Raw genomic sequence first — 14,409 nt, 5'->3', positions numbered from 1 at the left:
GGCTGCCCCGGTTCAAGGGGTACCAGCCCCCGGCTCAGCCCTGCTAGCCCGGCACACCGGGGCGGTGAGCTTCGGTAGCCAGCGGAGCTTGCCATGGAGGGAAGGGCCCCGTCCCGCGTCGCTGCAAACCCCGCAGCCTGAGAAGGAGCAGTGCTGTTAGATCCCTTTGGAAAAGGAGAGGGAGGGGAACCGTGTCCTGCGGTGGCGGGTGTCACCCCAACTCGCCATGTCCTGCCATGCTCGCTCTCATGTGCCTGGTGCTGTGGGTCGGGGTGGTTTGTCTCTGTTGTAGGCAGCTGCATCAGACGAGCGCGCTGTCCGTGGGGGTGATGGAGGAGTCTTACCGCGACACGCTGGAGTGCACGGAGGAGGACATCACGGACAAGGTGAGAGTGGTGCAGTCCACAGGCTGGTCACACTCCGGGATCCCCAGGCAGGGGGTTGGCTGAAGCTTCCCTTCCCACACAGCCAGCACGGGGTGGGTCAGCGCAGTGGGATGGAGGAAGCCCTGTGATTCCCCCAGACACTGCTTGCAGGGAGGGTGGCTTCCCCCAGCTCAGCTGGAGGGGGATCTAGCTGTTTGCCTGCTGCATTTTCACTTCTCCTAATAAGATGTTCTCAAGTTCTGCTTTTGGGAGACGAGCGAACTCGCCTGACGTGAACCAGGGACTTCCTTTCTTTGGCACGTTTTTGCTGTTCCCTGCTCGTGCCGTGAGGATGAGAAGCTGATTTTGTGCTGGTCCTGTTGGGTTTTACCGGCGTGTCGGGAGAAAAAGATTACAGGGCAAGAGGGGAGCGGGGCAGGAGCACAAGAAAGCTTTTGTTTGAGCCCCCCTGGCAGGGAAATTAAAGATGGGTGAGTTGAGGCTTGTGTAAGCGTTTGCTGCAGTCCTGAAACTCCTCAAAAAAATGGCTTTTTAATTGTGGGCTCGCTGGTGGAGAGCTGCCTGGAGCCACGTAAGTGCGCGGCTGCGCTCGGGTGTAATTACCACCCGTAGAAGCCCTTTAAAAGATTTTGAAAATCAATGTTTTCCCAAGTCTGAAAGTAGAATCAAACACCCGGGTTCCTGAAGGCGCCTGGCTTGGGAGACCATGGGAAAGGCCTTTGGTCTCTGCACGTTTCTGGTTTTAACACGCCTGCACAGCACTTGCCCTGCTGCCCGGAGCAATGCTTTGGGTTTTGCAGACGTGCTTCTTGTTGCCTCTCTTACGTGGTGGTGGTTGTGTGGGTATCAGTGGGATTTTGGGGACCACATGCACTGTCCTTCTGTGGTCCCCCACCCAGCCACACTCCTGCTTGGGGGGGAAGCAGAGAGCCACCCCCAGCCCCTTTTGCTCCTCAGAGTTGTGCACTAATTTAGGTAAACTGAGCAAAAATGCAAACAGCTCAAATAAGCCCCATCTGGGATGAGAAAACACTCAGCTCTGACCCTTCCCTGCCAGCTAGCATCATTTCCTCCTCTGTGAGTTGATTTACACGTAGCTCTGATGCTTTGGGTCCTGTTTCAGGGCTGCACTTGTACGCGGAGGGGATCTGGGACCTTCTCTCTAAACCTCTATATTGAATATCCTGAAGGGTACAAAGAAACCAAAGAGCAAAGTGTTTGGCCCTGTGCTGGTACATCAGAGACAGATGAAACTGAGACACGAGGGTGCAAAGGGATGTTTTAAAAGGGCCTGATTCCAGCATCCGTCTTTAAGTAGCGAGCCCCGGTGATGGCTCCTGCAGCTCAGGCTGCCTTGTGCAGTGCAGTGCAGAGCAGGATGCAGATGGTGCTGGTCGTGGTGACCAGCTCTGAGTGGGTACAACAAACCAAGGGAGCCTCAGAGCGAGCGGAGAGCACCTGTGGGGTGGGAGTCACTCCAGCACTCGGTGCCCCTTTGCTGTTGGATTTAGGTGCAGGCGGCTGACCCTCCCCTTTCCCATCACACAGGTGGTCTTTCTGGAGAAGCGGGTGACAGAGCTGGAGAAGGACACGGCTGCTAACGGCGAGCAGCACAGCCGCCTCAAGCAGGAAAACCTGCAGCTCGTGCACAGGTAAGGGAGCCTGCCTTGCACTGCAGCCAAAACGTGGCTCAGCATCACCTGTGGTGCCTTGCCTTCCCCTCCTTCTGCATTGCCCTCCCCCATGCTGCAGCACCCTGTGCCTTTCCCACAAGCAGGCTGGAGCTGGCAGAGAGTGTGGGGTAAGGAAGGCAGCAGGAGAGGAGGGAGATGGACAGAAAATAGCAGGAAGGCTTCACAGCGCTGCCTTCACCCATCCGATTCCGCCCTGGCAGAGGGCAGCCATGGTTAAACCCAGCAGGGTTCAGGCTGCTCTCTCCTGTGTGGGATCAGGCATCCTGCACAAGCTTCTCTGGGTCTCAGGACACAGTTTGCAGCTCAGCTGGGAAGAGGGCCCCATGTCCTGGCGATGCTGTCAGCCTGCACCTCTCTGCTCTGTGATACTCTGCTCAGCTGCATGGAGCTGGGAGAGGGTGTTCTAGGTCCTTTTATTTATTTAATATCTTTTTTTTTTTTTCCCTTTATGTGCCTCCCCATCCTGAAAGTTCTCTGTGCCATTCAGGAGCTCAGAGGACCCCAGGGGTTCAATCTTCTCAGAAAGCCTCCCATTCAGGAAGGATACATGCTTCACCCTGGCTTGGACTGTCTCTGGCCCACCCTTCACCCATTCAGTCTGGGTAGACGGTACAGGCAGGTCCCTACTACCCATCTCTACACAGCCAGCCCTGATCCTCCTGCTTTTGGATCCTGGCTGGGGTGTATCCCTTTGGATCTCACTTGGTGTAATCACTGCCTTTACTGATCTGGCAGGCTTCTCTCTGCCAGCAGCGTATTTACCCTCGGCAGATAAACCCAGCGGGAGTTTATCTATAGGGCTGTAAGACTGTTAAGTAACAGTCGTGTCACAGAACATTCAAACAAAGGTTTCTCTAAGCCCTGATAAACTTTGCAGGGAGAGGTTTGCACTTCAGCAGCTTGGCCCAGAAGCGTCAGTCAGCTTTTAATCACATAAAACCCCAAGTGCCCGCGCTGCCGCTTCAGGAATGGGTTCCCCTGGCTAAAGCCTTCCCTGCCTCCCCATGCAGAGCAGGGGCATGAGCTCCAGCACATTGGTCCCATGGCAAACATCAGCTCCTGGCTGGCTGCTGGGTTTAGGGGATTGAGCATGGTGCAGGGGTTTGAGCTACCTCTGCCCACGGTTTTGGGCTCTGCCCTGTCTGAGCAAACACGGCCGCTGCCACCACCGGCTCAGGGCCGTGTGGACGTTGCTGCTGAGGCTGGCACGTGGGGAAGACTGACCTGCAGATCCACTGATCTCTGCTGGGGGAAGTGGGAGGGTGAAGAGGAAGCAGCTCGGGGTGGGATTCCCATGGAAGGACTTGTGTGGTGCTGGACCGTGACCCACGGGCTGGGGGTTATACAGTGAGTGCTGAGCTTGCATCCTCACCCCCTGGCTGGGCTCAGTCTCAGAGGGCTTTAGATGCAGCTCAGAGACTTAAACTGGACAGAGATGATCCCACCACGTACCACCCAGCTGATTTTATCCATCATGTTGGTCAGCAGTCGTGTCCTCAGGGATTTCATGGGCCAGCTTGCATCTGCTGGGGCAGAGTGAAGCCCCCATACACCTGCACCTGCCCCAGCAGTCTCCTTCCCCCAGTTATTCTGTGAGGCAGGAGGAAGGCTGGGAAAAGAGACTCATCCCTCCCTCAGGACAGCAGTGTGCCAGGGCTGAGCCATCCTCTCTCTCTCCTCTCCGCAGAGCCAACGCTCTCGAGGAACAGCTGAAGGAACAGGAGCTGAGAGCTGACCAGACACTGCTGGAGGAGATCAAGAAGCAGAGGGAGCTGCTGAGCAAGATGGAACGGGAGAAGAGCATTGAGATTGAGAACCTGCAGGCCAGGTGGGGCTGAGCAGGGCTGGTTGGTGGCTGAACCATGTCTCCTGGACCCACAGGTCTTAGGACATTCAGCAAGGGCAAGTGCGGGGTCCTGCCCCTTGGGAGGGATAACCCCAGGCACCAGTACAGGTCAGGGATGACCTGCTGGGAAGCAGGACTGTGGAAAAAGGCCTGGGAGTGTTGGTGGATACCAGGCTGACCATGACCAGCATTGTGCCCTCATGGCCAGAAGAGCCAACAGCATCCTGAGGTATAACAAGAAAAGCGTGGCCAGCAGGTTAGGGGAGGTTCCTCTGCCCCTCTGCTCTGTCCTGAGGAGGCCTCATCTGGAATATAGTGTGTGATGCTGGGCTCCCCAGGTCAGGAAGGACAGAGTGAGCTCCTGGAGAGGGGACAACAAAGGGCTACAGAGGTGCTGAAGGGACTGGAACATCTCTCTTGGGGAGAGAAGCTGAGGGACCCGGGACTCTTTACCCTGGAGAAGAATGGGGAGGATCTTATCAGTGCTGATAAATCCTTGAGGGGTGAGGTCAGGAAGACAAGTCAGTCTGTGTTCAGTGGTGCCCAGGAACAGGATGAGAGGTGATGGGCACAAACTGGAGCAGAGGAAGTTCCACCTAACCATGAGGAGGAACAACTTTGCTGGGAGGGTGGCAGAGCCCTGGGCCAGGCTGCACAGAGAGGTTTGGTGGGGGGGGGGGGTCCTCCATCTCTGGAGACATTCACACCCTGTGATCCTGGACACTGCCCTGTGCAGCCAGGTTGAGGGGACCCTGCTGTGGCAGGGATGGGACTGGGTGATCTCCAGAGGTCCCTGCCAACCCCATCAGTCCGTGGTTCTGCGATTCTGTACAGGCTGGCGCTTTCCAGCTGCAGCCTTTGGGGACACAGGGGGCAGTAGGCAGCGAGTTAAACCCAGTTAAAGGTGTGACTAAAGTTGTCATAAACCCTGAGATTCAGCTGCTTCTCCCACCTTGGTTCCAAACTCAAGCCCCTCCTTGACCTGATCCTTTTACTCTGAATTTCCCCAGCACTCTCGTTGTCCATCCCCAGGCTGCCCCACAGCACAGGAACCACACTGGGGTTTGTCACACTCACTCCCACGTGTGTTAGAGGAAGTTTTGGGTGCTGAGACATTTCCCACCTTGGGAAGGATGTGTTGTCAGACCAGCAGTGTCCAGGATGCTTCATGCCACTTGTTAGCTTCCGAGGGTGGAAGTGATGTGGGAGAGGTCTCATTGATTTGGTGGGGTTTTGATGGGACATTTCTTGCTGCTTTCCCAGCATGTATTTCCCTGTGGCTCAGCCCTTGCTGTAGATGAGAGGTGAAGGCAGTGGGGTGTTTTACCAGGCTGGTAGCAGGGCAGATACCACCTGGAGAAGGCAGAGCTGCAGCTCTGTCTGAAGCCCCACTCTGCCTGCCCCTGCAGTGGATCTGCTTTCGTGGTGCCTGCTGCCAGAGCTGACCCACGACAGAGGTCCTGGTGTCAGGAACAGACCTGAGCATGGCACTGGACTGTGGGCACGCCAGAAGTCATGTAGATTCCTCCCCCAACCCCCTCTTTTTCCCCCCTCTGGGCACAGAAATAGTGGGAATCTCAGGATTTGCTTTGAAATTACAAATCCCTGTGGGCTCCCCTGCAGCAGGGCCTGGTTTCATATTCCTGGTGACGTTTCAACTGAGACCCCCCACATGTGGGGTGCTTGGGTGAGTGTCTGACATGTCTCCTTGCCCTTGCAGGCTGCAGCAACTGGATGATGAGAACAGCGAGCTGAGATCCTGTGTCCCTTGTTTAAAAGCCAACATTGAGAGACTCGAGGAGGTGAGGAACGTGGTGCTTGGAGTGCCCAAGCCAGGGCTGCGTTTCACGAGGGACAAGATGGGTTTAACTTAACAACCAGATCAGCTCCTTCCAGTCCCAGCTCCTCCAGATTTCCAATTTGGAAGATGGGATTAACAAAACCCCTCAGGAGTCTCCCTCCATGGCAGTGCAGAGCCGCAGCGTGCGGGGGTGGCTGCCCTGTCCTGGCTGCTTGGGATGGGACACGTGCCCTTTTGTGGGAGCTGGTCCCCATGCCTGTGGCAGGTCAGAGGAGTGGGCAAGCTTCATCTCCACGTCTCATCTGTGCAGATTTGCCTGTTGAGTCTTCAGAAGCACAGGGTTATCTCCCAGATCCTCTCTCCTCTTGCCCTGCTCAGGATTTGGGGCCGTGCAGCTGCTGGCAGGGCCAGGGCGGGAGGTGTGCCCAGACACCACCATCTCCATGGGGCTGGAGGATTAGACCCTTGGTTTTGGATAGGGAGTGTGCAGCTTGTTTCTGCTCAAGCTTGTGGCAGGCGTGAGGTTTAAATTTCAGTGAAATCAGACCTCTGTGCCCAGCTGAAGGCCCTTGAGCATTTCATCTGCTCCCAGCTCCATCCCTCCCTAACCCGTGGCCACGGGGCCTTCACTTGCCAAGCCCTGGTTAGCACAGTGCCTTGAGGCTGGGCCCAGGCACCCCACAGCGGGGCTGAGGATAAGGTTCCTGCCTGGCTCTGTTCAGCCACAAAAAGGTTTGATCCTTAATCTCTCTGCAGAGCAGCGCTGGGGTGGGGTTTTTCCCTGCAGTTAATGGGATTAACAAGGAGCAAAAGGTGCCATCACTGCCACTCCCTGCAGAGGAGAGAAGCCCTGGTGATGATGATGGGGGGGGGGAGGGGGTTGTCAGCCAGGTGCGTCCTGCTGGCATGGTGGTTTTTGCCCCATGGATCCCATGGAAAGATGTAGAACTGTTGGAGAGGGTTCAGAGGCCAAAAAGATGATCAGAGGGCTGGAGCAGCTCCCCTACAGAGAGAGGCTGAGGGAGCTGGGCTGGTTCAGCCTGGAGAAGAGAAGGCTGTGGGGGGACCTCATTGCAGCCTTCCAGTCCCTGAAGGGAGCAGAGGAACAGGAGGGAATCAGCTTGTTCAAAGGGCAGAGACTGGCAGGACAAGGGGGATGGAGTGAAACTACAGGAAGGAAGGTTTAAACTGGATATTAGGGGGAACTTCTTTCCAGAGAGAGTGGTGAGGCGCTGGAACAGGCTGCCCAGAGAGGGGGTGGGTGCCCCATCCCTGGGGGTGTTCAAGGCCAGGTTGGATGGGGCCCTGGGCAACCTTGTGTAGCTCCAGGTCTGGAGGTTGGTGTCCCTGCCTGTGGCAGGGGGTTGGAGCTCTGTGATCCTTGGGGCCCTTCCAACCCAGACCAGTCTGGGATTCTGTGACCCAGCAGATGGAGCTCCCTCTCAGAGCTGTTCCTCACCCCAGCACTGGCTGGTGGTTTTGTGGCATTTTGGGCTTTCTGAAAGCCAAAACCTTCCTCATGCTGGAAACTCTGAGCCTGGGAGGACTCAAGCTGCTCGTAGGCAGAAGGGTGCAGCTGTGCAGGGTTGTGTCCTGTGCAGGGACGTTGTCATCACTGTGATGAGCTTTACCTGCTGTAAATGTTCAGTCAGGGCTTTGAGGATAAGAAGGGGACAGAGCGGGAGAGCTGGGCTCTGCTTTACATCCTGTTTCACACTGCAATTAGTCCTCGGTCACTCTCATACCTGAAGCTGGGATGAACATCCCCACGGGGGCTTAAGGTGGCGGGTGCCTGGATTTTCTGAAACCCAGCCTGCTGACTGAATGTCTCCCCTGGGCCTGTAGCCTCTGCGCTGGCCCCGGTCCTGCCCGAGCCGTGTCCCACACCAGCACCACGCTGCTCAGAAAGCATCACGAGTGCAGACACTCGGTTTATTCTCCAGTCACCTCTTACCACCTCCTCTCTCTTAGCAGTGCTATTTTGTCTCTTCTTGCTGCTGCCAAAGCTCTGAAGCCCTCAGACAGCGAATGAAATCCCAGCAGGCAGAGCATCCGCATGCGTCAGCGAGAAGAGCCTTCCCCGCGGTGCTCAGCGTGCACCGTGCCCTTGAGAGGGTGGGAAGAGCCCTGGCAGCGCCAGAGGAGCCCTGTGACCATCGCCTTTCGTGTCCTTACAGGAGAAGCAGAAGCTGCTGGATGAGATCGAAGACCTCACGGTGCAGCTCACGGAGGAACAGGAGAAAAAGAGGAAGATGGGGGACAAGCTGAGTCAGGAGAGGCACCAGTTTCAGAAGGAGAAGGAGTCGACGCAGGAGGTAAGGAGAGTCGGGGCTGCCTGCCACAGTCCCCCACATCTTGGCTCCGAAACCAGATGGAACTGGAGAGTTTAGTCCTGCCTGGGCAGAGACAGGGAGTGCAGCAGTCAGTGTAGCTGGGTAACTTCTGTCACTCCACCCTGCGTTCACATTCATCCGAGCGTGTCCGTGTCTGCAAACCCTGTGGGTTTGTGTGCCACCCCTGCCTGCTCCCGTGGGGCTTTGCCACCCCTGCCCGCTCCTATGGAGCTGTGCCACCCCTGCCCTCTCCCGTGGGGCTGTGCCACCCCTGCCCACTGTGGGGCTGTGCCACCCCTGCCCGCTCCCATGGGGCTGTGCCACCCCTGTCTGCTCCCATGGGGCTGTGCCACCCCTGCCCTCTCCCGTGGGGCTGTGCCACCCCTGTCTGCTCCTGTGGGGCTTTGCCACCCCTGCCCGCTCCTGTGGGGCTGTGCCACCCCTGCCTGCTCCTGTGGGGCTGTGCCACCCCTGCCCTCTCCCCTGGGGCTGTGCAACCCCTGCCCTCTCCCGTGGGGCTGTGCCAGCCCTGTCTGCTCCCCTGGGGCTGTGCCACCCGTGCCCACTCCCGTGGGGCTGTGCCAGCCCTGCCCGCTCCCACGGGGCTGCACCACCCCTGCCTGCTCCCGTGGGGCTGTGCCACCCCTGCCCTCTCCCGTGGGGCTCTGCTCTCCTGCATGGAAGGAGCGGTGCTGGAATGATGCCAGTGATGGCATGTGGAGTCAGCAAGCACTTGCAGGCGGGAGGAGAAGGCTGCAAGGCTGCTTGGGCGAGAGCTGCACACTCCTGGGTGCTCAGGGGTTGAAATGCAGCCCCTCCCCACCCTCCCTCAACCCCTTCTCTGTCTCTGCATGGTTCATAACTCCAGCCAGAGGCTCCAGCAGGGCTCACTGCTGTGGTAGGAAAGGATCTTCGGGTCTCAGAGAGGAAATTGTTCTCCTTTTAGTGATGCTCAAAGCACTCGGGCAGGCTGAGGAGTCCCAGCGCTGTGGCAGGAGGGAGCTGGTGGTGGCTGCATTGTGGGGGGGTCCCTCTGCTGCTGCAGACCCAGAGCAGTGGTGCTCCAGCAAAGTCCTTCCCAGGCTGCTCTCATGTCTCCAAGTAGCTCCCCCTCTCCTGGTCATCGGAGGCATGGGGGAGGGAGGGGAAGCTGTGTGCATCCCCAGAAGGGCTCTGTTAGTCCTGCAGTCGGTGGGGTTGCTCCCTGCCCATCCATCACCCCCACCTCACCCCCCCCCAACCAGCATGGGCTGTCAGACTCTCAGGGGATGCGTCACTCAGCTGTCCCCTGCCCTTGTGCTGCAGCTCATCGAGGACCTCAGGAAGCAGCTCGAGCACTTGCAGCTCTTCAAACTGGAAGCAGAGCAGCGACGAGGCAGAAGCAGCAGCATGGGGCTCCAGGAGTACAACAGCAGGACGCGGGAGACAGAGCTGGAGCAAGAGATCAAGCAGCTCAAGCAGGTACGTGGGGCTGGGCAGGGAGGGGAGGAAGTGTCTAGGCTGCTCGCTCTGCAAAAGGGGGTGTCAGTTCCCTGAGTGGTCACTGGGGGCCAGGGGGCTCCCATCCCGCCCAAGGAACCCACCATGGATCCCACCACTTCCCAGGGACAGCAGAGGTTGGCTCCTGGGACATGCAAGCGTCCCTCTCTCTGCTGCACCCCCTGCATCTCCCCACCCTGTTTCCAGGGGTTCTCCTGGCTCTGCTGCACCGGTCGGGGTGCAGCTCCCGGTGCTGTGGAAGCCTCTGCCCCCCAGCCAGGTCTGTGCTGCGGGCACCCTGCGCTTTGTAGTGCCTGACACGTGTCTGCTGTGAACAGGATAACAGGAACCTGAAGGAGCAGAACGATGAACTCAACGGGCAGATCATTAACTTGAGCATCCAGGGAGCCAAGAACCTCTTCTCAGCTTCCTTCTCCGAATCCCTGGCAGCGGAGATCAGCTCGGTCTCCAGAGACGAGGTACGTGCCACAGGGTACCTGCATCCCTTAAACTGCATCTTGCCAGGGGGGTTAGTGCATCTCCTCCCCTCTCTGCCCACCCAGGGTGTGGGAGGAGCTGATGCCACCCTGGCTGCAGCACCACTCACTCCCCAAATTCCCTTCAAAGCTGTCGTGACCAAAGAAATACCCATGTGACCATTTGAAGAGCTTGCAGGACTTCCCCTGCCTGCCTGCCTGCCCCCTTCCTGGGAACAGGGGAAGCGGCTCTGCTTTGCCTGCCCTGTCCCTGCCTTCCTCCTCCCAGGACAGAGCAGTGAGCACAGGGTCAGTCTGTCTGTCTGTTTGTTGCTGTCTGAAAACGCCAGGGCAGCCAGGGCATCTACCCCAGAGATCCTGGCTCCTCTGGCACGTTTCTCCCTGCTCTGTGGCTGCGCCCCAGATACCAGTGTGTGGGCCCACATAAATCTGGGTTAAATCTTCCAGGGCCCAAGAAGTGGGGAGAAATGCACGGACTTTGGGGGCCAAAGGGAGATGCAGTGCTCCCCCCTTTCTCCAGGGTCCCGTCTCACTCGAGGAAGAGCAGACAGAAGCGAGCAGAGCCAGCAGCAGAGGGAGTTTTCCCTGGCCACTTACACTCAGCCAGGAGCATCCCAGGATGGGGTGTGTGTGTGTGGGGGGGAACTTTCATGGGTGCACAGAGCCATGGGAAGCCCCACTGATGTCCTTGGGCAGCAGCAGGCAATGGCTGCTCACTCCCTCTCTCCCTCCCTTGCAGCTCATGGAAGCAATTCAGAAGCAAGAGGAGATCAACTTCCGCTTGCAGGATTACATCGACAGGATCATCGTGGCCATCATGGAGACGAATCCCTCCATCCTGGAAGTGAAGTAAGGGCGGCCCAGAGCTGCCAGCTGTGCACTTGTCGATGGGTGTGGATTTGGTGCTCTGAGAGGATAAAGAGGGACTGGAAACGTCTTTGCTCTTGATGAAGGCACAAGGAAGCATCGCGTCGCATCGCTGGGGCAATTCGCCAGCGGACCAGGGAAAAAGAAAAACCAGCAGCAAGGCTTCGTTCTCTGACTCCGTTAGTTTGAAACCCTTCTGGTTCTGAGGGGTGAAAGGGAACCTGGAGAAGATACAGAGGCAGCGGACAGCTGGAGGAAGGACCTGTATCAGCCCCGCCACCCGGGAAGCTGGGAACTGTCCCGACAGCGGCGTCAGAGCCTCTGGGGTGAGAGCAGGAGCTGTGAGGAGCGGGCACTGACAGACACAGCAGGACGCAGCTGACCTTTTCCCTTGCTGCCCTGCCCAGCCCAAGCATCTGCTTTGCCAAAGTGTCCCCGACACACTCGCTCACTGGGGCAGATCTGGGAAAGAGGGAAAAACGTGTCTCGGACTCGTTGAGGTGTCTTTGGGGTTTGTTGTTTTGGTTGTTTCATTTGGGGTTTTGGGGTTGTTTCTTTTTTTTTAATTAACTTAATGCAAATGTCCCCGTTCAGCTGGCGCAGTTAATCCCGGCCCTGCCGCTCCTGCTTGGGAAGGGGTTGCGTGCGGAGGGAGAGCTGGCTGGCTCCTCTCCCGCTTGCTGGTGGCAGGAAGAGGCAGGGGAGCGGCCGCTGTTGGGACAGGGCGTAACGCACTTTCTCTGTCACCTGCCTCCTTATTTATTTCTGCTGCCCGTGGCTCCCGTCGGCGTTCAGGGCGCTGCCGCCCTCCTTGTCTGCTTGCAGGGGTCTCTGGGTGTCCATGCAGCCCGGCTGGGCTCTGGGAGGAGAGGTCCCCTCCCGGACACATGGGTGCTGTCTGTCCAGCCTGCAGGCACCGGGGAAAAGGCTGCGACTCTTAACTTGCACTGGAGCCCGGAGCTTGGCCGCTTCTTCCCAGCCCGGCTCGGCTTGGCTCGCCCAGCACCGGGGCACACAGCGGTCGAGGGCAGTCAGGGAGCTGCTACATGAGGGCTGAGCTCTCCATGTTGCTTCCCAGGGTCCCTGGGGACAGTGGCCTCGTCCGTTCCCACCTCGGAGCAGGGCTCTGCTGGTGATAGCTGCGGTCCTGGAGGGAGAGCCTGCTCCGGCCGCCTTTCCTCGCTGCCTCCCTGCACTGTGGCAGGGGATGGAGCAGCCGCTCTCATTTTCCACCCCCTGGCCATCAGCCCGGGCTGAAATCTCTATACCGTGGGGAGAGGAGCCCAGAGAATACAAGAGCAGCTCCTTGGGAAAACAAAAGCCATGTTTACATCAGACAGCTTCTGGCTTGCTGGTACAAGCGGCCGTGGCGTAGCGTGACCCTGGGGAGCAGCCGCTTCAGCCGGGAGGAGAGAGCCAGCGGACTCCCGAGCATCCAGCTTCCCTTACTGGGCCGGGCCCCAAAACACGGCTCCTCTTCCTGCTCGTCAGGTTTCAGGAACACCAGAGCGGCCCGAAAGCAGAAGCCACAGCGATCCCTTGGCTGCCGGCGGAGCTGGGGGGGTGAGGGGGGGTGCCTGCTCCTCCCCAAAACGCTTCCACGCACACGGCACATCCCTTCCCACGCTGGCGCGGCGGCAGAGCGGCCGGCTCGCCCAACCTCCCCGGAGAGGTGGCAGCTGCCACGGCCTTAGTCCCCCTGCTTGGAGGGGAGGGTGGGTGTCCTTGGGGCAAACGGGCTGAGCCCCTGAGCTGCCGCCACCCCCTTCCTTCTCCCACCCCCACATCGCCTCTGGGTGCTCGACCCCCCTCCCCGTGGCCTTGTGCTGGGGGCGAGCCTCAAAAACCTTGAGTGAGGAGGATGAGTGGGGAAGGGGGGATCAGCCAGCGCTCCTGCACCCCCTCCCGTACACCCAGCCCTCCCAGCACCCACTCCCCTCCCTGCCCCGAGTCCGCGGGAAGAAGCCACGTAATGTACATTTCCAGAGAAGCTTTGGGTGTAAATCAGTGTATACTTGGAGAGGGAAAATTTTTCTATCTTGTAGAGTAGGTATTTTTATAGAATGAAGGTTGATCATTTTTTTAATACTTTAAAGAAGAGAGAAATGTATCTGTGTATACACAAAAGCATATATATATATATGTATAAATATATAAATATCGGAGATCTGCCTTTCTCGACTTGGGATCCTGGATCCCCAGTTCAAACAATCGTCTCTCTCTTTTTCTTTTTCCCCTGCCGCTCACACAGAGGTACTGTAACTGTAAATAAGCACCGGGAAAAAGTTTTAAGCAAACAAAGCACTGACTTGCACATTCACCATGCTTTAAAGTCCCTTTGGAGGGGAGAAAAAAGAAAGGAAACACCACAAACTGTACTGCTCCAAATGTTCCTCTTGCCCCCCCGGTATGTGAAGGAAGTTCCCCCCCTCCCCAAAAAAAAAGAGGCAAAACCAGTATTGTCTGAAATGATGTATCAATTCTTGTCAGATTAAAAGCTGTTACTATTCCTGCCCGGAGCCCTTCTTTCTGCCTGGGTGTCTCTGAGCATCCCCAGGCATCCAAGCGCTGGCTCCTGGTGGGGCTGAGTGGGAGGGGAAAGGTTCTTGCCCTGATTTTGGGGTGGGTGAGGATGGGGGAAGCTGGACCTGGCTAGATCCAGAGGCCAAAGGGAGCCAGAACCTCCCCCCTGGCAGCCCTGTGGTTGGGAATGTGGGGTGGGGGAGCTGCCTTGGTTGGGACATTGGGACATTGGGACATGACCCTGCATGTGCTCCCCTGGGTGTCCTGCTGCTCTGGAGAGTTTGGGGAGCCTGGCATGGGCTGTGGCTTGGCACTGGGGGCTGCTCCAAGTGAGGACGTGGTGCCTGTACCTTTTTGGTATCTTCTAAACCCCTCTGAGAACTCCACCATGCGAAGCCACTCCAAAAAATCCCTTAAAGGCTCTGAACCACCCTGCTAAGCTGCTCTGCACGCCTCAGCTTCCCTCTGCCTCCTCCCAGCCTCTGCACGCTGCCCCAAAGGGCTCCCAACCTCCCAAAGACCCCCTGAGCTCCCGCAGCACCTCTGGATCACTCCAGACTGCAGCTCTGAACTCCTCGAGCAGCCCCACAGCACCCAGGGCTGCTGCAAAACAGCTCTGACCTCCCCCCCTACAACACCCCAACCGATTCCCAACTGCTCCACACTCCTCTGGGCAGCCCTGAGCTGCTCTGAACCACCTCTGCGGGGGCTCCAAGCTGCTCTTCACCCCTCAAAGCTGCTCCAGCCTACACCAAAACTTCTCTAAAGCACCCCTAAAAATGTCTCACCAAAGCTTGACCACCAACAGTGCAAAAGCTGCTCTAGAAATCAGGTGTGTAGCCATCTCCAGGGTAGCTGGTGTGGCACTGTGTTGCTTCAAGGAGGTCTAAACCGCCTTCCAAGAGCTCAGAGCTCTGGAAGGACGGACCTTTGGGCAGCACTTGAATTGCACAAACAGCTCTCAGGCTTCTCAAACCAGCCCT

At 57.9% G+C, this 14,409-nt stretch overlaps 1 protein-coding gene and 1 long non-coding RNA gene across 2 annotated transcripts in view; one reads left to right on the top strand and one right to left on the bottom strand.

The window, feature by feature from the left end:
• RAB11FIP3 (RAB11 family interacting protein 3) overlaps nt 1-11,337 on the top strand; it is a gene marked incomplete at its 5' end in the record, with an annotated part of 79,233 nt that extends 67,896 nt beyond the window's left edge. The window contains 8 exons of the mRNA XM_084271264.1: nt 293-386; nt 1,935-2,038; nt 3,768-3,908; nt 5,647-5,728; nt 7,905-8,042; nt 9,366-9,521; nt 9,878-10,018; nt 10,776-11,337. Coding sequence (XP_084127390.1) covers nt 293-386; nt 1,935-2,038; nt 3,768-3,908; nt 5,647-5,728; nt 7,905-8,042; nt 9,366-9,521; nt 9,878-10,018; nt 10,776-10,889 — 970 coding nt within the window. The 3' untranslated portion in view covers nt 10,890-11,337. The remainder of the gene's footprint in view (nt 1-292; nt 387-1,934; nt 2,039-3,767; nt 3,909-5,646; nt 5,729-7,904; nt 8,043-9,365; nt 9,522-9,877; nt 10,019-10,775) is intronic.
• A 112-nt stretch (nt 11,338-11,449) lies between these two features.
• LOC311197502 lies at nt 11,450-13,410 on the bottom strand. Its single transcript, XR_014617640.1, has 2 exons — nt 12,371-13,410; nt 11,450-12,156 (listed from the first exon to the last, which is right to left on the bottom strand). It is a non-coding gene; the product is annotated as an uncharacterized lncRNA (long non-coding RNA).
• Between the last annotated feature and the right edge of the window lie 999 nt (nt 13,411-14,409).

Source organism: Gallinula chloropus, assembly GCF_964237585.1.
Source record: "Gallinula chloropus genome assembly, chromosome: 15".
NCBI classification, from domain to species: Eukaryota; Metazoa; Chordata; class Aves; order Gruiformes; family Rallidae; genus Gallinula; species Gallinula chloropus.
Note: the sequence above shows the minus strand (reverse complement) of the source record. Positions and strands in the feature narration are given on the sequence as shown.